This window comes from Podarcis raffonei, chromosome 7 (assembly GCF_027172205.1).
Source record: "Podarcis raffonei isolate rPodRaf1 chromosome 7, rPodRaf1.pri, whole genome shotgun sequence".
NCBI classification, from domain to species: Eukaryota; Metazoa; Chordata; class Lepidosauria; order Squamata; family Lacertidae; genus Podarcis; species Podarcis raffonei.
In genome coordinates this window covers 11,195,989-11,216,841 of record NC_070608.1, presented here as the reverse complement: position 1 = coordinate 11,216,841, position 20,853 = coordinate 11,195,989, and the positions used below count along the sequence as shown (strand labels likewise).

At 44.9% G+C, this 20,853-nt stretch overlaps 1 protein-coding gene across 1 annotated transcript in view; it reads right to left on the bottom strand.

Moving 5' to 3' along the window:
* The window catches only part of HHLA1 (HERV-H LTR-associating 1), a 40,310-nt gene extending 21,973 nt beyond the window's left edge, over nt 1-18,337 (bottom strand). The window contains exons 1-10 of the mRNA XM_053395288.1: nt 18,007-18,337; nt 12,366-12,473; nt 11,133-11,183; nt 6,726-6,806; nt 6,019-6,102; nt 4,912-4,995; nt 4,394-4,477; nt 1,796-1,852; nt 1,097-1,183; nt 350-442 (exon numbers count right to left, since the gene is read on the bottom strand). Coding sequence (XP_053251263.1) covers nt 350-442; nt 1,097-1,183; nt 1,796-1,852; nt 4,394-4,477; nt 4,912-4,995; nt 6,019-6,102; nt 6,726-6,806; nt 11,133-11,183; nt 12,366-12,441 — 697 coding nt within the window. The 5' untranslated portion in view covers nt 12,442-12,473; nt 18,007-18,337. The remainder of the gene's footprint in view (nt 1-349; nt 443-1,096; nt 1,184-1,795; nt 1,853-4,393; nt 4,478-4,911; nt 4,996-6,018; nt 6,103-6,725; nt 6,807-11,132; nt 11,184-12,365; nt 12,474-18,006) is intronic.
* Between the last annotated feature and the right edge of the window lie 2,516 nt (nt 18,338-20,853).

Sequence of the window (20,853 nt, the reverse complement as noted above, 5' to 3'; positions counted from 1 at the left end):
CACCACTGTCTCCACCAGTACACACACTGATTTTGTGCTTCCAATACTACTTGGCTAAAAGCCATCACAGTCAGATACAGTCATGGCTTCCCCCAAAGTAGCCTGGGAACTGTGATACAGAAAACAGAGAATGCAACATTTTTAGGAATGGTGAAGATCAGGGAGAGAGCACCTTCCTTTCCCCATCAAAATGATATCATTGGCGGTACAATAAGGTAAGTGAAGGCATGTTGTGCTTTTGAAAGCATTAAGAACATCTAAAAGCAACCATGTCCATTGAAAGACAAAGGATTAGTCAGGCAGATAAACAAAAGATTGCCTTTTCAAACACAGAGGGATACTTGCGCACTTTTAAATGTCCATGTGTCTTTTGCAGCATCACCTAAGACCTTGTCATCATCTTCCCATAAAGGAACCAGGCCAGGGAGAATCAAATCTAAACCTTTGAGGGAGGGAGAGAAAAAGAAAGGAAAGCTATTGCAGCAAAGAAAATGCAATGGCCATCACCACCAAACATTGGAAAACACCACCACAGGAAACAGGCAATAACTGATTGAGAAGAACCTCATCACTCATCCGCCTGCCCATGGTCATGCTGAACAGGAACCAATAAAAGAGGCAGTATCTGCAACTCAGAATCTTATGATGAACACTGCAGATGAACATTCACAAATAGCTGGAATGGGGATTCCCCCCCCCCAGCTTGAGGGCCACACTCACTTGCAGGCAACCTTCGAAGGGCCACATGCAATGCAGGGAGGTTGAACTTGATGATGTGTGGTTCCTTCCAAGTCTACAATTTCTTTGATTATTGACCTCTGGACCTGAGGTTCCCTGCTCATACTGAATGGGATTTGCATGGGAATAAATGTTAAAGGAGGAACTGGGCCCTGGGAAAGGACATTGGTGGATAGGAATGAGCTACATTAAGTACCACCATTTTGCTTGTGTGCCCAGCTGACAAGTGCCTCAGCAGCACTAAAGGGTATTAGGATAGAAGCAAGCTTAGCTTCCTGGCCATTTCACGCAACTCAAACACGCTTCTTGTTCATTAACAGCTCGGCCTCCCCCCGTGTTACATTCAAGATACACTTACCCAGAAGGTCTGACACATTTCCTGAAAAAGTGTAATTAATAAACGGTGACTTTTCAATGGCTTCCCACAAATCGGACAGGTTTCTTCCTGTTGGGAAAACATGGATTCAGGATGCTTCAATAAAACTGGATGTGACAAGAGGCGAGAGAATGACCTGGGATAGCAGTAAGCAAGCAGGCTAGTGCTTGTCCCAGAATCATGGGAAGGGCTGTAGCTCAGTGGAAGAGCATTTGAGTAACATGCTCAAGGTCCAAGTGTTGGCTAGTGGAAGGCATGGAGGCCAACAGTAGGTGGCACTAGAGCCCATAACTGGCACAGCCAACTAAATTCTAGATTCGTCTCCATTGTCCTTCCTGTTGAGTTCGTCAAATGCAAAACAAGGACCATGAAGGTAGATGTTTTCAGTTAGTGCCACACCCTGGACAGGTACCTTCAGCCAGCATGAGGTTGGGGAGGCAGTGCCCCATTCAACCTTAAGGATTGGCCTCCATCACTACAACCCTTCCTCTTGGCATGTTAGGTTAGCTTGGGCAGAGATTTAGCCCTGAAACACCCCCATCCAAAGCAATGAAGCTCTGAACACCCCCGGCTGAAGTGGTCCAGTCCAAGGTGGGCTTTTGTGCACAGGATTCTTCCAAATACAGAGTTCAGATTTCTAAGCAACATATTTGGGGAAGAGAAGAGCGATTACACGGTTACCTGTGCGGCCTGACATGACACAAATATAGATGCAGTCCGTGTCATTTCCTTGGCTCACTGAAAGACAGATGCTGCCTTAATTAAAACCCATTGAAGAGGAACAACAACAAAAAAATCAGTTTTCCCATTCACATCACAAAGTCTGCGACAGAAATATCCAAAAATTATCCCGAAAGTTGTGGTGCCAATTTCTTTCAAGTTGGAATTTCAAGGGGTAACAGCAGGGAACAATGCCCTCCTTATAATTTCCTCACTGGACCTTTATTGTAGCATGCATTAAACACACACAGACACACACACACACAGCATCCAAGCCAATCGAGCCTAAATCTGATTCCCTCCTGAATTTGTGTAGTGGATAAGGGAGCAATCCTATAGAAAGATCCACCAGGAGGAGCAGGATGGGATCCAGCAGATCCTTGGCTGAAACAGGGGGATCTCAGCTCAGCCAGGCTATGCCAGCTTAACTCCCTACATAGCTCAGTTGGTAGAGCACGAGTCTCCTAATCTCAGGGTCGTGGGTTCCAGCTCCACATTGTAAGGGGTTAGACTAGATGACCCTCGTAGTCCCTTCCAAATCTACATTTCTATGACCCTCAGCTGAATTGGGATCCAGCTGACTGAGCCAAGCACTGTGGGTCTTTCTCTCTCCCCCCCCCCCATTGCATTTTATTTATTTGTTAACATTCTTACATTCTTATATTACATCGGTAAACATTGCCATATTACATTACAGGGTTCATTATAGTATACTTTCTAACATGTATACCAAGATTATATACAAATTTTATATACCAAGAAAGAAAGAAAAGGGAAGAGAAAAAAAAATTCAAGGACATAATTTTCCCCCCAAAGTCATATGCATGCAAACACATTGGACTTCCTGTCTATCCCGTTGTATATTCCTTTTTTTACAAATGAATGTACTCTTGTTATTGTATATTTCTTTACATTTTATCTAATACATTCCTATATCAATATGTGCTCTTAGTCTTATTTCTCAACTCAGTCTCTCTCCAACATCAATCAAATGCTAGCATAGATAACGAACCTTTACTGTATTTAGCACTGTGGATCTTAAGTCCTGAAAAGGGGTGCTCCCGATGCATGGCAGGGGCAGCAGTGGTGTAGCGTGGGTTGCCGATTCCCAGGGCATGGCAAGTATTGTGCCCAGTAAGGCAAGTTTTGCACCTCCTAACCTGCACCTCCATGCATCACCAATGCTGCTGCCAGACAGGGCTGTGGAGCATCAGCAGGACGTGCGTGCATGGCTCCTCGGGCTGGGGCACTGGTACGAGTCTTGCCATCTGCCCGCCTCCCCCACCAGTGGGAGATGCTGCATAGCTGAGGATGGCAAGGCCCCATCCTCTCCCAGCTCCTGCTCAAAGTGCTGCTCAGGTTATGGTTACCAGACGTCCCCATTTCCTGGGGACAGCCCCCAGATTTACAAATCTGTCCCCGGACAAAATCCATCCCCGGAACGTCCCTGGATTTCATTTAATATCCCCGGATTTATATTTTAAGTGCTCTAGATTTATTAGTAGGGAATGAAAGTTGTGTGATTGGTTCAACAGCACAAGACACATCATATGGGGACTTCTGGTGAGGCAAAATGGCGGGCGCCACGGCAGCAAGCAGCTCCTGAAGCCAGCCGGAGCCAACTGCGCTACCAGGGTAGCTCTGGGCTGCTGAGACTGCTGCTGCCACCGCCACTGCCAAATGGGAACCGGGTACACCTGGCGCATCAACTGGGGGACCCACTGACCCCTCCCACAACCCAAATTGAGCCGGGAGCGAGAGCACTGGCCACTTGGCTGACGGCCCAGTGGCACTCCAGGGCCAGGAAAACCCCAGAGCCAATGCAGGGAGAAGGAGGAGAGGAAGAGGATGAGGAGAAGGAGAAGAGAGAGAGAGAAAGAGGAAGGAGAAAAAAGAGGGGAGCCCCGACCTTGTCATGCTGCAGCCACCGCTGAGGAGGAGAGGTAGGAGGGCAAGGACACGTGGCCGAGCCCAGGCCCGATCCGAGCCTACTACATGGTGGCTAGCGCTCCAAGAGAGCAGGCTGGGGCCCAGAGGAAGGCCGCACAACAGAGGAGACCACAGAATTATTAATTTTTTAAATATATTTTTAAAAATATCTTTTATTCTCTCTTTTCAAAAAAAAAAGTGTCCCCGGATTCTTTGAAAAAAATCTGGTGACCTTAGTTCAGGTGAGGTGGGTGAGTGTAGTGGAGAGCCCCTCTGGTCAGGATGGCAGATGGGGTCCATAGCCCAGCACCCACATTCCCTGTACCCGTCCTTCGATTGTCAAGCTTAATGGACTTGGCATCAAATTTGGATTTGGATTTGATATCTCGCTTTATCACTACCCGAAGGAGTCTCAAAGCGGCTAACATTCTCCTTTCCCTTCCTCCCCCACAACAAACACTCTGTGAGGTGAGTGAGGCTGATAGACTTCAGAGAAGTGTGACTAGCCCAAGGTCACCCAGCAGCTGCATGTGGAGGAGTAGAGACGCGAACCCGGTTCACCAGATTACGAGACTACTGCTCTTAACCACTACACCACACTGGCACACAGTTGCCAGCAATGACTCTTACCTGACACAATAGAGGTAGACTTGAAAATTTCTTTAAGGGAATCGGTGGAGTTGCCAACAATATCAACTAGCAAAGCGGTAAAATCTGGAGAGAGAAAACCCAGCCAAATAAATAAAGCATTTTTCTAGTCCAGGAGCTTCCCCAAATCCATCTCTTTACCACCAAAAATGGAGTGATGGAACAGGAAGAGCCAAACTACACATTTCGACAGGGATGGTGGAATCTGTGGTCCACCTGTTGGACTACAAATCCCATCATGCCCGAGAACTGGCCACCCTGGTTTACAATAATCTGTAGGGCTGCCATGTTCTTCATCCCTGGTTTACAATCATCACATCCCCCACCCGAAATAGTGTGTTTAAATTGCCCGTTTTTATTCTTAAGTATTGGCACCCAGGTCCTGTGCAACAGCATATTGCTTACACGCGAGTAAAGACTGACATATTGGGTGTATCCCTCAGATACTTTGGCAATGTCCCCCTGGTGGCAATAGCAAATATCTTTCATGCACCACTCACCTGTTAAGTCATTTGTCCTGTTGTTCAAGCAATAGCAGTACCTCATGGGGAATTTGGTGGGGTCAATATTCTTCAGGTTGGATACTGTGAAGAAAGGAGGGGGATAAAACAACAAGACATACACTGCAGAGGCATTTAAGACATGGGCAATGTTCAGGAGATGATTTGTTAAATCAGGTAATTTATGTTAGGATTTTTATCCATCCGTGCTGCTCCAGCAGTAGCACTATGTTTTGTGTATATCATGTGAGTGTCTGAGAGAGCGTGAGACAGGAAGTCTCAGTGCTGTTGGAGTATTGTTGGAAGTTAGTTTCACTTCTGTACTGATGCCGAAAGAGCACAGACATGCTGATGGATTCTCTGTACAGTGGTACCTCGGGTTAAGTACTTAATTCGTTCTGGAGGTCTGTTCTTAACCTGAAGCACCACTTTAGCCAATGGGGCCTCCTACTGCTGCCACGCCGCTGCATGATTTCTGTTCTCATCCTGAAGCAAAGTTCTTAACCTGAAGCACTATTTCTGGGTTAGCGGAGTCTGTAACCTGAAGCGTATGTAACCTGAGGTACCACTGTATATAGACTGTAAAATAAAGTAGTTTAGAGCTACTAATTGACTCCTTCTTCTGCTATGATATGCCAGAAGACGAGTGTGCTCCTCTCAGGAGTGAGGGGTCGCTTATTACTGGTCTCTCTGAACTGAGGGAGATTTGCAGTCAGGGAGGACCACGGAGAGACGCCCTGAAGACTTGGGAAGTTGGCGGCCTTCCCGGGCATGTTTCCAACAATTTATTGGACCAGTTGCTGTGTCTCAACCTCACCTACTTCGCAGGGTTATTGTGAGGATAAAGGGGTGAACCATGGTCACTACCTGTGAGCTCCTTGGAGGAGGAAGTGGTAGATAAATTCTATAAATATTTATTTAATGGCTTATGTTTTGTTTGTTTCTGAATTAAGAACTTTCATCCTCCTTTATTGGAAAATCTCATCAAAGAAAGCAGAAAAAGCATGGCCTAATTGTCATTGACAAACCACAACTTTTAAAAACCCATTCAGAAATATTTATTAGATTTATAACCCACCCTTCCTCCCTGAAGGAAAATTAGCTTACTGTTGTAGACGACTATGGAAACCTTATGGAAGGCATACGAGCTGTAAGATGTGATGCTCAGCAATGAGAAGAACTTTTTGCTGCCTGTGGAGATATAGACAAAACTTCCCCATCAGTTACATACACATGCAAATGAATGTTCGGGAAAGGGCCCAAGCTCACAGATAGAGCATTTGCTTTCCCCCTGCCCCTAACATCACATACCTCCTGTCTCCATTCTCCAATGGGCATGCATTGAATGTAGTTAATCAAGGAAGTCAGCCTACACTCGAGTAGGACCCTGGCAGAGACACATGCCCAACTGGCATGTTCTCTCCCTCCTGGTCAATTGTTCGGGAGCTTCAAAAGCTTTCTTCTACCCGAACATCACAGCGACCGATGCCAACCGACACCGGCACACTTAGAGATCTGTAGAGTTTGCACATCATGCATAACAGACCTCAGCAACTCAGCATTTTGGCTAATCTACTTTATTTACATATAAACACACACGGAGCACTGCAACATGGCTCCCTCTATCTCTAGCATCAGACAGCAAAGAGAAAAAACAAAGGACAATAGTCCCACTTCACGGAACACAGTAACACAAACATCCTGTTTCCGTCACTTCCCACTCTGTGGAGTCAAAACATATACCGTCATGTGAAAGACAACAATCCCATGACTGCAATCATGGAGCAGGAATTCTAAGGGGAAGGAACAGATACCTTTGAGAGCTGTGTTTAGCATCCCATTTACCAATTCAGTCAGGTTAATCGCTGCCAGATCAACCGATTTAGCAGGCAACTCTGGAAAATAAGAAACCATTTCTTATTAGCACCAACATTCCATGTTGCAATTATGCCCAAACCAAACACTTCAAAGTGCAAAGTTCAGCAACAGTTTTGCACTTGTGATTGCATATGCAACGGCTATAATGAGGTCACATAACCCATGCCACATCCAAGACAGTTATGCGCAATATGGTTGGTACACTGCCTGCACTACTTCTCTGGGTTTCACCTCACTAGACTTCTTCCTCTTTGCAAAATTGACAGAGATGCTCTGTGAGAATCAGTAACACCTGAAAGGTTCTCTGGTTTTGTCTCAGTTTGGAAGCAGGCAATGGCACACAGAAAACTACGATCAGGTAAACAACCAAGGAACAAGTTCATATGGCTGTTTTCCGCATAAAGTGACTTCTGGTCAGTCAACTTCATGCATGTTGAAAAATTCCATTCCACCTTTAGTTACAGACATGGAACTGTTGCGTGTCACGTGTCTGTTTACATTCCAGCACAGCTTGCTGGGAACTTCCGTTGTGTGTGTAGCTTTTGCTTTTCTCTGTCTCTCTGAGAAGACAAAGAGAGAGAGCCAGTGTGGTGTAGTGGTTAAGAGCGGTAGTCACATAATCTGGGGAACCGGGTTCGCGTCTCCGCTCCTCCACATGCAGCTGCTGGGTGACCTTGGGCCAGTCACACTTCTTTGAAGTCTCTCAGCCCCACTTACCTCACAGAGTGTTTGTTGTGGGGGAGGAAGGGAAAGGAGATTGTTAGCTGCTTTGAGACTCCTGAAGGGGAGTGAAAGGCGGGATATCAAATCCAAACTCTTCTTCTTTCTTTGTCCTGATTTATGATTAATAAATCCGTAGTTGTAGTATGCTTCCACAAGCCTCATGCCTATTCTGTGTGCGCAGTTCACTCTGCTGACATAGTGTGCCCTGGTTTTGAAGCCTGGGTCTCTGATTTACATCAGAGCAAAGGCCAATGGGTCTTCGCAGCAGCATGGCTGGAATGAAACAACCCAGCTGGGGCTAGCCAGCTGGCCTTGTGACCCCCTGCATGCCGACATCCTGCTGTTCTTACATTACTGGAAAGCTTTGAGGCTGTAAGTTCTGAAGTGCTCTGGTTTGGTTGAGGAACTGCATTGTGAAATTTGGATATCTGTGAATTGTGAAGGCTAGCTGTGTACAGTGGTAGCTTGGTTCTCGAATGGCTTAGTTGTCAAACAAATCGGCTCCTGAATGCCAAAAACCCGGAATTAAGTGTTCCGGTTTTTGAACACTTTTCAGAAGCCAAACATCCAACGCAGCTTCCACTTGAGTGCCGGAAGCTCCTGCAGCCAATCGGAAGCTGCACCTTGGTTTTCGAACAGTTTCGGGAGTCAAACGGTCTTCTGGAACGGATTAAGTTCGAGAACCAAGGTACCACTGTATTGGTTTGTGTATTGGTTCGAGAAGTGCAAATCAGGTGGGTTTCATATGTTGGTTCAAATTGGGTAGACAATGATGATATGAAGAAGGTGTTTTAGAGACCCCTAGTGGTTAGCGCCTGTTGTCTGTGTCCATGGAGTTTTCTTGGCAGGGATACTGGAGTGGCTTGACGGTACCTGCTCCAGGTGGATCACGTTTGGTCAAAACTCTCCACTATGACCTGTCTATCTTGGGTGGCCCTGCACGGCATAGCTCATAGCTTCTCTGAGTTATTCAAGGCCCTTCGCCATGGCAAGGCAGTATCTTAAAAAGCAGAGACATCACCTTGCCAACAAAGGTCCGTATAGTTAAAGCTATGGTTTTCCCTGTAGTGATGTATGGAAGTGAGAGCTGGACCATAAAGAAGGCTGATCGCCGAAGAACTGATGCTTTTGCTGTTGTTTTTTAAAAGATATTTATTGAAATTTTCCACTTTAATACATTAAAAAAATCAAAAAAGAAAAACAAAAAAGTTTAAAAACACATAGAGTTCACAATCCTTATTTTTCTATAACATATTTCCCTGACTTCCCCACACCTCCCCTTCTTATATTCCAATTCAAATTGTTTGTTCAGCAAGTTCTTATCCCTAATTTTTTACCTTTTTCTATTTAGTTCATTTTAAAAAAGCCAATTTTACCTTATAAACATCAATATTTATACATCAGTACTCATTCTTAAAACCTTTTTCTAAAGTCGACCCAAATTCCCTTCCACGACTTCCCCAATCTTCATAAAAATAACAAAACAGAATAAAAACAAAAACAGATTATAATTATGCACCCTTTGGATTCCCAAACTCCACCCCCCCCCTTTCCCGGTTTCAATCCCCAACAAATGTCCATCAGTGTTAATCTACTATCAGCCTGGAGATCTCATGTCCGAGGCTCTTAATTCTCTCTCAATTCCTCTCTGCCGGTTTTTTTGATGGTCCTTAATATTAAACACCAGATCTCGGAGAAGCTCTAGCCCAATGGGATCCATGTTTCTTCCAGCCAGACCTCCATACTTAAAAGTGGAGCCCGAATCTTGTTTCTGACTCCTTTCAAGTCCAAATGTCCCCAAAGCTCCAACTTCCACCTTAATCAGATTTGTAATCCTTGGATCTTCAGATCTCCACATAAGGAGATCTCTCCATTCTTCAATCTCCAATTTAAACCAGATTTTCAACATCAAGTTCTTATTTTCCATTGTAGCCATCATGTCAGGCCTCTGGCTCTCCTTTGTCATCTGCAGCATTACAGCTCCTCCTTCCTTTTCCTCAGGAACAACATATATCTCTTTCTCCACACTCTCAAAGCTCTCAAGTTTCTCTTCTTGTCCAGCTGCATGGACTTCCTGAGTCAAGTCCTTATCAAATTCAATGAGTTTATTTACTGTTAAATCCAGAGTTGCAACATTTGTAGCCAAAACATCAATTTGGCCTTGTAACTTTCCCAAGAGAGCAAAAACTCTGTCCAATTTAGCTTGTATTTTCCCTCCTTCAGCCATTCTTGTAATGTCCCAAAAACCCCTCTAGAGGGATTTTGGTTACTTAATATTCCTTCCAGTTCAAATCCAAAAGTCAAGTTAGTTTGTATCAGTTCTTCCTTGTTTTCAACAAATTATAACCAAATTGTAACAAATATAACCAGCAGAGACAACAGAAACAAAGCTCTCTTTTTCGGTCTTGACAGCTAATTTGACAGCTGTCAAACTCTTCAATACCTCTTCAACAGGCTCTCTCGCAGATCACTCCCGGGTCCGGGGGGGTGGCACTCCAGCTCCCAAAATTAGCTCTTATCCTCCAGTAAGATTTCTTATACTGCCAAATCGTGAAATTAATGTCTTTTACCCAATAAAAAAGAAAAGATTCTCTCGACCTTAGTTAGCAGGTCCTTGCTTTAGATTATTTACAAGACGGGGAGACGGACTTCCTGTTTGCGCCTTCCCCGATCGTACCTAATTCAAAAAATTTTTTTCTTTGCAAATCCAATTTCCGTACTACTCACGGGTTGTTGGTTTAAAGTCCAATTACTCACAAGAAGAAGTCAGCGCTCTCCGGCCATGGCAATGCGGCTTCACTCCGCAGGAGAAGCAGTCGACTCTCAGCACCGCGCCGCTCACCCCGTCCCCCGTTCTGAAGCCTTTAAAAAGGCTCCTTCACAGGTCGGGGGGCGCAAATGCTGCCCGCCGAGTCACCAGGTTCACAGGCTTCACCGCCTGTGATTTTTAAGGGTCCCCGCGTCGCCGCAGCGGGAAGACCCAAATCCTGCGGAGCCAATTCCCTCCGAAGCTCGGAGGGAATCCGCCATTCGCCGATGGCGCTAACCCAGAAGTTCCGAAGAACTGATGCTTTTGAATTATGGTGCTGGACTGCAAGAAAATCAAACCTATCCATTCTTAAGGAAATCAGCCCTGAGTGCTCACTGGAAGGACAGATCCTGAAGCTGAGGCTCCAATACTTTGGCCACCTCATGAGAAGAGAAGACTCCCTGGAAAAGACCCTGATGTTAGGAAAGATGGAGGGCACAAGGAGAAGGGGACGACAGAGGACGAGATGGTTGGACAGTGTTCTCAAAGCTACCAACATGAGTTTGACCAAACTGCAGGAGGCCATGGAAGACAGGAATGCCTGGCGTGCTCTGGTCCATGGGGTCACGAAGAGTCGGACACGACTAAACAACAACAGTGCTTAGCACAATCACACCATTTGTCTCAGGAAAAATGTTGTATTAGCCAGCCCCTTTTTGGTGAGTAGGGTGCAAGGGGTGAAATATCAATTTATTCATTTGAAACACTCATCCGTCACCCTTCCTGCAGTTCTGATTTTGGCTAGTGTGCAAGACTATATATCAACACACTCCCTTATTTATAACCCTTGAGTTTCCACAGAAAGACTTACCTGCAGTTGCCAGCACTGCCACTTTCTTGCTTTCTCCTTTCACGCTTTCAGCTGCAAAAGATATTTAAGAGGCTTCTATGCTTCATGCCACAAGCTATCAAAACAAAACTTACTTGAAGCGTGCCTTGCTTGAAAATGATGAAAGGCTTCTTGGAGATCTTCTGCATCAGTAATGGTGGGATATAGGGAATGGAAAAGCTTTGAATTGGAAACCTTTCAGGTGCCCTTGATGAATTGGGATCTGATTCAGAAAGTCTGGTTTATATTTAGTAAATGGAACTTTTTTTAAAAAAAAAAAGCACAGCAGATGCTTTTCATTCAACGTACAAACAACTTCAATAATTTTTCAGGTAGCCAAAGGCAGTTAAACTGAAAAATCAGGGTTGCTTCACCCTGGCAGTGGAATCTTGCACATAACTATTCAGAAGAAAATCCCCTTACTCCCAGGTAAGTGTACACAGGTTTGCAGCCTGAATGGCAGATTTGAGTTCCAGCTTCTCATTTCATAAATTGGTTTGACTCTGAAAGTCTGCAAGCTAATATGAAATGGGTATTTTTTTTAAAATAGTATTTATTGAAGTTTTAAGGTTACAAAAAGAAAATAGAAGATAGAAGAAACACCAAATTAAACAAAAGCAAAACAACACATCACAATAGAAAAAAACAGAAAAATGGAAACAATTAAGGAAAAAACAAACAAATCGAACCTTTCCATAACTTGTCTTTCATTTGCTTGTTTCCCTGACCTCCTCACACCTCCCTTTTTTGTATTCTAAGTCAATTATCCATTTCAGCAAATCCTTTCCCTCTCTTCAAATTTTTATCCTGAAAATTTATCTTAATATTAATATAAGTTTGCTTTCCCTCCTTTCACCAAATAACAGTCTTGAAATGGGTATTTTGTTACCTGCTAAAAGCCTGCTCCTTTGCGGATAGCAAGACCCAGAGGTGGTCCGAGATGTTTTGCAGCACAAAACAGAGCCCCTTCCCTAACTATACTGGTCCGGCGGTTGAATCTTACTTCAACCCTGATGGTAGGATAGGGTCTCCTTCACCGATAGTTTACGAGATAGCTAGATTACAAGATAGCAGGCAGCTTGTGGGTCACACAAACCACAGGCATTTCGTTGCTGCTTCCAACCTCCCAACATGTGTGCCCAAGGCACCTGCCTCCTTCTGCCTAATGGCAGAGCCGGCCCTGCAAAGATTTGCCTATGCACATATGTTACTTACCCAAGCTGGAGGCAAACAGGAGGCAAAGGAACCCGAGGGATACATTAACAGCACCATGCAGAGGGAACCATGACATTTTGGAATCTGACTTCCAGTTATGTAAATTGCCTGGAGTGTGAGAAAAGAGAGAGATGGGGGACTCGGTACCTCTAGTGGAAAGGTAAGTTAGTCTACTTGGTTGTCATTGGTTGTTATTGTCGTCGTCATCATCATCATCATCATCATCATCATCATTATTATTATTATTATTATTATTGGATTATTATTTTTTAAGTCACAAGTATAAACTTCAAACAAAATCAAAGGTTATAATGCCCTGCCCTGCCTCTCTCCACCTGGCCTGAGGTGGGGCCTCGAGGGCTCCAGAAAGGACTGCTGCTGCTGTTGCTGCTGCCGCTGGGCAGAGATGGCTCCTTTTTTAAATTGTTTTTATTTTTTACCTATGTCATTTTAAATTGTTATTGATATTAATGTTGTATTTTTCAGTTTTAGATTTTATGATTTATGTGGAAATTGCTATCCATTTGGTTTGTGCATTTTGATGTGCTTTATTTATTGTTTATGACTTTTGTTATGTTGGGAATTATGGAAATCTTGACATGTTGTAAGCCGCCTTGGGCATTGTTTTAACTATGGAAAGGCGGCATACCAACAAAATGATGATGATGATGATGATGATGATGATGATGAACTTTCCTCATTGCTAGAATGCCATAAAATGATTAATGCATTAATTATACTTTGCTGCCATGTTGGCTCATTAAATATTTCCCATTGGTATCTAACCGTCACATTGGCTGATTAAATATTTTCAGTTCATATCATAATGATGATGATGATGATGATGATGATGATGATAATAATAATAATAATAATAATAATAATAATAATAATAATAATAATTTATTTAAACCCCACTCTTCCCGGCCAGAGCCGGGCTCAGGGCAGCTAACACCAGTAAAATTACAGTAAAGACATAATGGGGGGCAATTTAAAATGCAGGTTAAAATGCAATTTAAAATGCAGCCTCATTTTAAAAGTAGCCCATAGATCAAAACCATAAGGGAAGGGAAAACATAAGGGTCAGACTGAGTCCAAACCAAAGGCCAGGCGGAACAGCTCTGTATTGCAGGCCCTGCGGAAAGATGTCAAGTCCCGCAGGGCCCTAGTCTCTTCTGACAGAGCGTTCCACCAAGTCGGGGCCAGTACTGTAAAGGCCCTGGCCCCAGTTGATACCCATCTAACCACCTTGTGACTTGGGACTCCAAAATGTTGTCATTTGTGGGCCTTAAGGTCCTCCGTGGGGCATACCAGGAGAAGCGGTCCCGCGGCAAGGACCCCGTAAGGAGCCTTGCTGCGGCATTCTGCACCCGCTGGAGTTTCTGGGTCAGCTTCAAGGGCAGCTCCGTGTAGAGCGAGTTACAATAATCAAGCCTGGAGGTGACCATCGCATGGATCACTGTGGCCAGATCAGGGCGAGAAAGTTAAGGGACCAACTGATGTCATTAAAATTGTGCCAAAGGTATCTTTTTTTGGAAATGCCTTTTCGAGGGGGCGTGAAGCAAGAGCCCCCAGCCCAGCCCAGTGTTCATCTCCCGACATCAGAGGAAACAATGTTCTTGGAGAGGAACAATAGGCTCCTGCCCCGGGCACCGTGAACTCCCACAATGCTGCTGGCCCACATTTCATATGGTAAATTAGAAGTTCTCTTCATGAAGGCTCCCCACCCCCACCCCCCGCTAAACTAAAAAGCCACGCCCAATGGCTAAGCTGCTCTTGACTTTTCCAGGAGGCCAAAGTGGTGTCAGAAGATCGCATGGCTGGGCCAAATTAGAAACCCCGCATTGGGATGGCTTTGTGTCACAGCTGCAAAATAGCCTCCCTGTTTGGGTGGACAATTACCCGAGCCTCTGCATTATTGCAACATTTTGGAATGGACGAAGGATAAAAGGAAGACAAATGCCTTTGATGTCTATTAATATTGCACGGAAGAATGAACCGGTCTGTCAGCCGTCCGGCCGTCATTACCAGTTTGGTTCAACACATGGTCACGGATAAAAGGAAACATTTCTCATATGTCCAAGCAATTTCCCAACCAGGATTCAAGAGTTCTGATTGTACATTCAGACTGGTGAGGAGCAGTACTGAGCAACACAGAAAGAAAAGAGAAAGGAGCTCTTTGAATATATTAAGATTATTCAAATGGAGTTTGTGGGTGATTGTATTCCGTGACAACATACCCGTTCCCGTGAAATTCGTTACTGCTTCTCAAGTTATTCCCAGGTGCTCCATCAGCCCTTATTTACCAGGGACAATTCCCAGTTTCATTGTCACAATTTTTTGCTTTGGGGGCATGCCTTTTGAATGTTTTGTTGGTGTGTGAATTGTCTTTTCTCTAGGACCTCCTGCCCCACCCAAGACCCCTAGAGCAGGAGTGGGCAGAAGGGAAAGATTTGCAGTAGATTGGCAAGGATGGCTGAAAACTCGCCCCCCACTCTAGTACAGAAATCATGGGGGATAATTAAGAATGGACTATTGTGTAGAATGGACGCGGGTGGCGCTGTGGGTTAAACCACAGAGCCTAGGACTTGCCGATCAGAAGGTCGGCGGTTCCAATCCCCACGACATTGTGAGCTCCCATTGCTCAGTCCCTGCTCCTGCCAACCTAGCAGTTCGAAAGCACGTCAAAGTGCAAGTTGATAAATAGGTACCGCTCCAGCGGGAAGGTAAATGGCGTTTCCGTGCGCTGCTCTGGTTCGCCAGAAGCGGTTTAGTCATGTTGGCCACATGACCCAGAAGCTGTATGCCTGCTCCCTCGGCCAATAAAGCGAGATGAGCACCGCAACCCCAGAGTCGGTCACGACTGAACCTAATGGTGGGGGGGTCCCTTTACCTTTACCTATTGTGTAGAAGGGCTGCGAGCTCATCCCAGTAATAATAATAATAATAATAATAATAATAATAATAATAATAATTTATTATTTATACCTCACCCATCTGGCTGGGTTTCCCCAGACTCTGCGCGGCTTCCAACTGAATATTAAAAACAATACAGCATCAGACATTAAAAACTTCCCTAAACAGGGCCGCCTTCAGTTGTCTTTTAAAAGTAAAATGGTTGTTTATTGCCTTGACATCTGCTGGGAGGGCATTCCACAGGGCAGGTGCCACTACCGAAAAAGCCCTCTACCTGGTTCCCTGTAACTTCACTTCTTGCAGCGAGGGAACCGCCAGAAGGCCCTTGGCGCTGGACCTCAGTGTCTGGGCAGAACGATGGAGGTGGAGACGCTCCTTCAGGTATACAGGACCGAGGCTGTTTAGAGCTTTAAAGGTCAGCACCAACACTTTGAATTGTGCTTGGAAATGTACTGGGAGCCAATGAAGATATTTCAGGACCAGTGTTTTGTGGTCTCAGTGGCCACTCCCAGTCACCAGTCTAGCTGCCACATCCTGGATTAATTGCAGTTTCTGAGTCACTTTCAAAGGTAGCCCCACATAGAGTGCATTGCAGTAGTCCAAGTAGGAGATAACTAGAGCATGCATCACTCTGGTGAGACAGTCTGTGTGCAGGTAGGGTCTCGGCCTGCATACCAGGTGGAGCTGATAAAAGGCTGCCCTGGACACAGAATTAACCTGCACCTCCATGGACAGCTGTGAGTCCAAAATGATTCCCAAGGTGCACATCTGGTCCTTCAGGGGCACAGTTTCCCCATTCAGGAACAGGGAGTCCTCCACACCAGCCCGTTTCCTGTCCCCCCAAGAACAGTACTTCTGTCTTGTCAGGATTCAACCTCAATCCGTTAGCTGCCACCCATCCTCCAACCGCCTCCAGACACTCACACAGGATCTTCACCGCCTCAAAACAAATTCTTCTGCTTGGTAGCTTTGCAAAGCCTGGATAGCCCATTTGCTTAGAGCATGGTGCTGATAAGGCCAAGGTTACAGGTTCGATCCCTACATGCGACAGTTACATATTCCTGCATTGCAGGGGGTTGGGCTAGATGATCGTTGGGGTCCCACTGTAATGAATGGAAATGTCTACGGCAGAGCTTTCCAAACTGTGTGTCGCGACACATTAGTGTGTCAGCTGCAGTGTGTAGGTTTGTTGTGCAAACGCTCCCTGCGCTGCTCCCGGGGCTGGAAAAGGGGTTAGTTTAACCCCCAGTTTGCTAATAAAACTGAAGGACTGCTTCGCGAAATGATGCATGTCTAAAAAGCGTGTCACCAACATGAACAGTTTGGAAAGCTCTGGACTAAGGTCTACTCTGTTTTCAGTAACACTGGATAAAACCCATTTTTGTTATTTATTAGAAAACATTTTGAATTCATTATTATTATTATTCTACATACATAGAAGTCCCAGTGATCTCCCATCCAGATTAAAGACTGCTTTTGTCCCTGCCTAACCCTACTGAAGATATTTTCATTCTGGCCAGCTGTTTGCACAATAGGGCAAGCTATTTTTAGATGTACTTTTACCGATACGATTTGCTGATCAATTGTTGCTGTTACGACTTTGCAGTTCAACTGAAAGCGGCCTTTTGTATACCGTAATTATCCATCTATTAATTTTTAGTCGTCCTGAGCTCCAGATCGCAGGAGGGGCAGGATGCAAGACTCTCTAACAAGCAAGCGAATAAATACATAAACCAACTCAGCAACATTTGGCAAAATACAATCCCTTGCATTTTGAAACTGTTCAGTAAGCTCATCACTAATATTTTAAAACCTTTTCTGTAGCAGTTTTTACTGCTGAGCATCTAAGGAGAGACACTGTTAATGATGACTTTTGACGTCCAGCCCCACACCAACAATTTCATTCAGCTTTAAAAAATCGATACCAGATAACATACAAATAGAACATTCAAAGAGTTTTCCATTTTGTTTTGCTAATATGTGTAGCATTTCTATGACACGCTATTATTTTGACGCCAAGCCTGAACTCAACAAAACATTTATTTTCTAAGATATTTAAGGTTCATGATGGGGACTGGGCCATTAGCTTCAGCAGGAAAAAGATAGCTTCGTTCCAAATATATCAATTTATAACCTGTTTGATCATCCATAGTCAGACCATTTAATCAGGATTAAGTGCCTTTTCATTGCTCCGACCCGAGTTAACAAAAACACTAGCCACGGTTCACGTGCACCATTTAGCACGACAAGTAACTTATAATGTTCTCCTTTTTGTGTGTTGCCAGTAATGTCAAATCAGGTATCAGGTGTTCCCCCTGCTTTTATCAGTAGCAATATGCAAGGAATTACTGCAAATGCAAAGAACACAGAGAGATCTCTTGTTTTGCGACTCTTCCTGTTTCAGCTCATTTCCAAGCGGCAAAAGGCCTCTGTCTCAGATCTGAAGCTAACTTCAAATATTGATATATATACTGCAAATTAGAAATACTGCAAGTTAGAAAAGAAATTATTTTCTTGATCGCTAATCCCATACTTAAAGCTAGCTTGTTACATTTATCATTCTGTCTGGTCCATTATTAGAGGAGGGTTTTGTGTTGTTGTTGTTTTAAAGCTTTTCAAAAAGGGCTATATTTATGTTGAAACTATCCAGGGTCTCTCTCTCTCTCTCTCTCTCTCTCTCTCTCTCTCTCTCACCATATCTATGTATCTTTTAGTTTCAACTCACCTGGGTTCTGTGGATGGTGTTGATAAAGCCCTTGCAATAGTACTCAGCCAAAAGGTTATCTCACTCCTTTTGATGAAAGGTGACTAGGCTGCGAATGGACAGGCTCGATAACCTTGTTTTTAAAAGATAAGCCGGTGGAAAAAGAGAAATGTCAGTCTCCATGGGATGGAGGAAGTGAAAGGCAAGCAAAAAGTGCTTGTGGCACGAACTGGAGTGAATCCCTTAGTGGGATGACATAGCAAGGTGCGATGTGAAGCTACTTTTGGCAGTAATTACTTTCCCTGAAAAGCAGAATTGAGAGGATTGTTTCTCCAACATTTAAAGAGACAGGCCCTCTTAGTGTCATAAAGGAACATCCCTTCTGGAACAAAGAGAGGTTGACTTCAGAAAATGGCTCTCTCTGTGCTAGTGCTTTGCATTAGTTCTGAATCCTGACAATACAGAAGTACTGTTTCGGGGGGACAGGGGGCTGGCAGGTGTGGAGGACTCCCTGGTCCTGAATGGGGTAACTGTGCCCCTGAAGGACCAGGTGCACAGCCTGGGGGTCATTTTGGACTCGCAGCTGTCCATGGTGGCACAGGTCAATTCTGTGTCCAGGGCAGCTGTCTACCAGCTCCATCTGGTACGCAGGCTGAGACCCTACCTGCCCACAGACTGTCTCATCAGAGTGGTGCATGCTCTGCTTATCTCCCTCTTGGACTACTGCAACGTGGGGTTACCTTTGAAGGTAACCTGGAAACTACAACTAATCTAGAACACAGCAGCTAGACTGGTGACTGGGAGTGGCTGCCGAGACCACATAACACCGGTCCTGAAAGACCTACATTGGCTCCCAGTACATTTTCGAGCACAATTCAAAGTGTTGGTGCTGACCTTTAAAGCCCTAAATGGCCTTGGCTCAGTATACCTGAAGGAGCGTCTCCACCCCCATCACTCAGCCTGGACACTGAGGTTCAGCTCCGAAGGCCTTCTAGCAGTTCCCTCTCTGAGAGAAGTGAGGTTACAGGGAACCAGGCAGAGGGCCTTTTCAGTAGTGGCGCCCACCCTGGAGAACGCCCTCCCATCCAATGTCAAGGAAATAAACAACTATCTGATTTTTAGAAGACATCCGAAGGCTACCATGTTTAGGGAAGTTTTTAATGTTTGATGTTTTATGGTGTTTTTACTATTCTGTTGGGTGCCGCCCCGAGTGGCTAGGGAAACCCAGCCAGATGGGCAGGGTATGTAATAAATTATTATTATTATTATTATTATTATTATTATTATTATTATTATATCCATCATATACTACCACGTGTGTAATCAGGAGGGGAATTTGACTCAGTTAAGTGGGTATGGGTATTGGCAGACCTGCCTCATTTACAGCTTCTGAAACATTGCACCAATTGCACCAATTGAATCGCAGATGCAGAGAATTGCTGACTTGGAAGGGACCACGGCGGTCATCTAGCCCAACCCCCTGGAATGCAGGGATCTTTTTGCCCACATGCCTCTCTGTATGTTATTGTTGTTAATTACATTTATATATAGTGGTACCTCTGGATGCTACTTCCTGAGTAGAATGTAAGACACGACTGCACGTCTGCGCATGCGCGAGTCGCGTTTTGCCACTTCTGTGCATGCGTATGACGTCATTTTGAGTGTCTGCGCATGCACGAGCAGTGAAACCCAGAAATAATGCGCTCCGTTACTCCCGGGTCGCCACAGAGTGTAACTTGAAAACGCTCAACCTGAAGCACATTTAACCCGACGTATGACTGTACTACCTTTATCTTCCAAGGATCTCAAAGTGGTGTTCCTGGTTCTCCTCCTCCCCATTTAATCCTCCCCACAACCCTGTGAGGTAGGGCTAGGCTAAGAGATGGTGACTGCTCACCTAGTGAGCTTCATGGCTGAGCGGGGATTTGAACCCTGGTCTCCCAGATCCTAGCCCAACACTCAAACCATTATGCTACACTGTCTCTTTTAACTGTCAGATGACACATGATAGGGGAGATCTGCCTGCAGTGAGCTGATCCCAGGAAGACAGATGTTTTTAATGGTGGGTTCACCATTATCTTATGCAAACAGAGGACTATTTTGGGTCTGATGGATATTCGGCTGCACAGGCTTGAATCCAGCCAGTTATGTGCTTAATTCTGCCCAATGTGAAGGGCTTGGTTTTACCAGATCTGAAAATCCGTCAGACTGTTAGAATTCCTGCTCCATGATTGCAGTCATGGGATTGTTGTCTATCACATGGCGGTATATGTTTCGACTCCACAGAGTGGGAAGTGGCGTGGACAGGATGTTTGTGTTACTGTGTTCCATGAAGTGGGACTATTGTCCTACGTTCTTTTTCTCTTTGCTGTGTGATGCTAGAGAGAGAGGGAGCCATCTTGCAGTGCTCCGTGTGTGTTTATTTACATATAAGTAGATCAGCCAAAATGCTGAGTTGCTGAGGTCTGTTACGCTTGATGCGCAAACTCTGCAGATCCCCAAGTGTGCCGGTGTCGGTTGGCATCGGTTGCTGTGATGTTTGGGCTGAAGAAAGCTTTTGAAGCTCCAAAACGATTGACCAGGAGGGAGAGAACATGCCAGTCAGGCATGTGTCTCTACCAGGGTCCTACTCATGTGTAGGCCGAGCTCCTGACACAGACGTGAAGTCCATTTCTGCTGCTTATCTCTTTGGGTTCAGTCCTGGTCTCAGTCACACAGTACCTTCAGATGTTACTGGGTGTCAACTCCCATCAGATTCACCCAGCATGGTCAAAGGTCAGGGATTATGGGAGTTGTAGTCCAACAAAATCTGGAGGGCATCACATTGACTGCCTCAGTTCTAGACTGTAGGTTCAATGGAGGTACTGG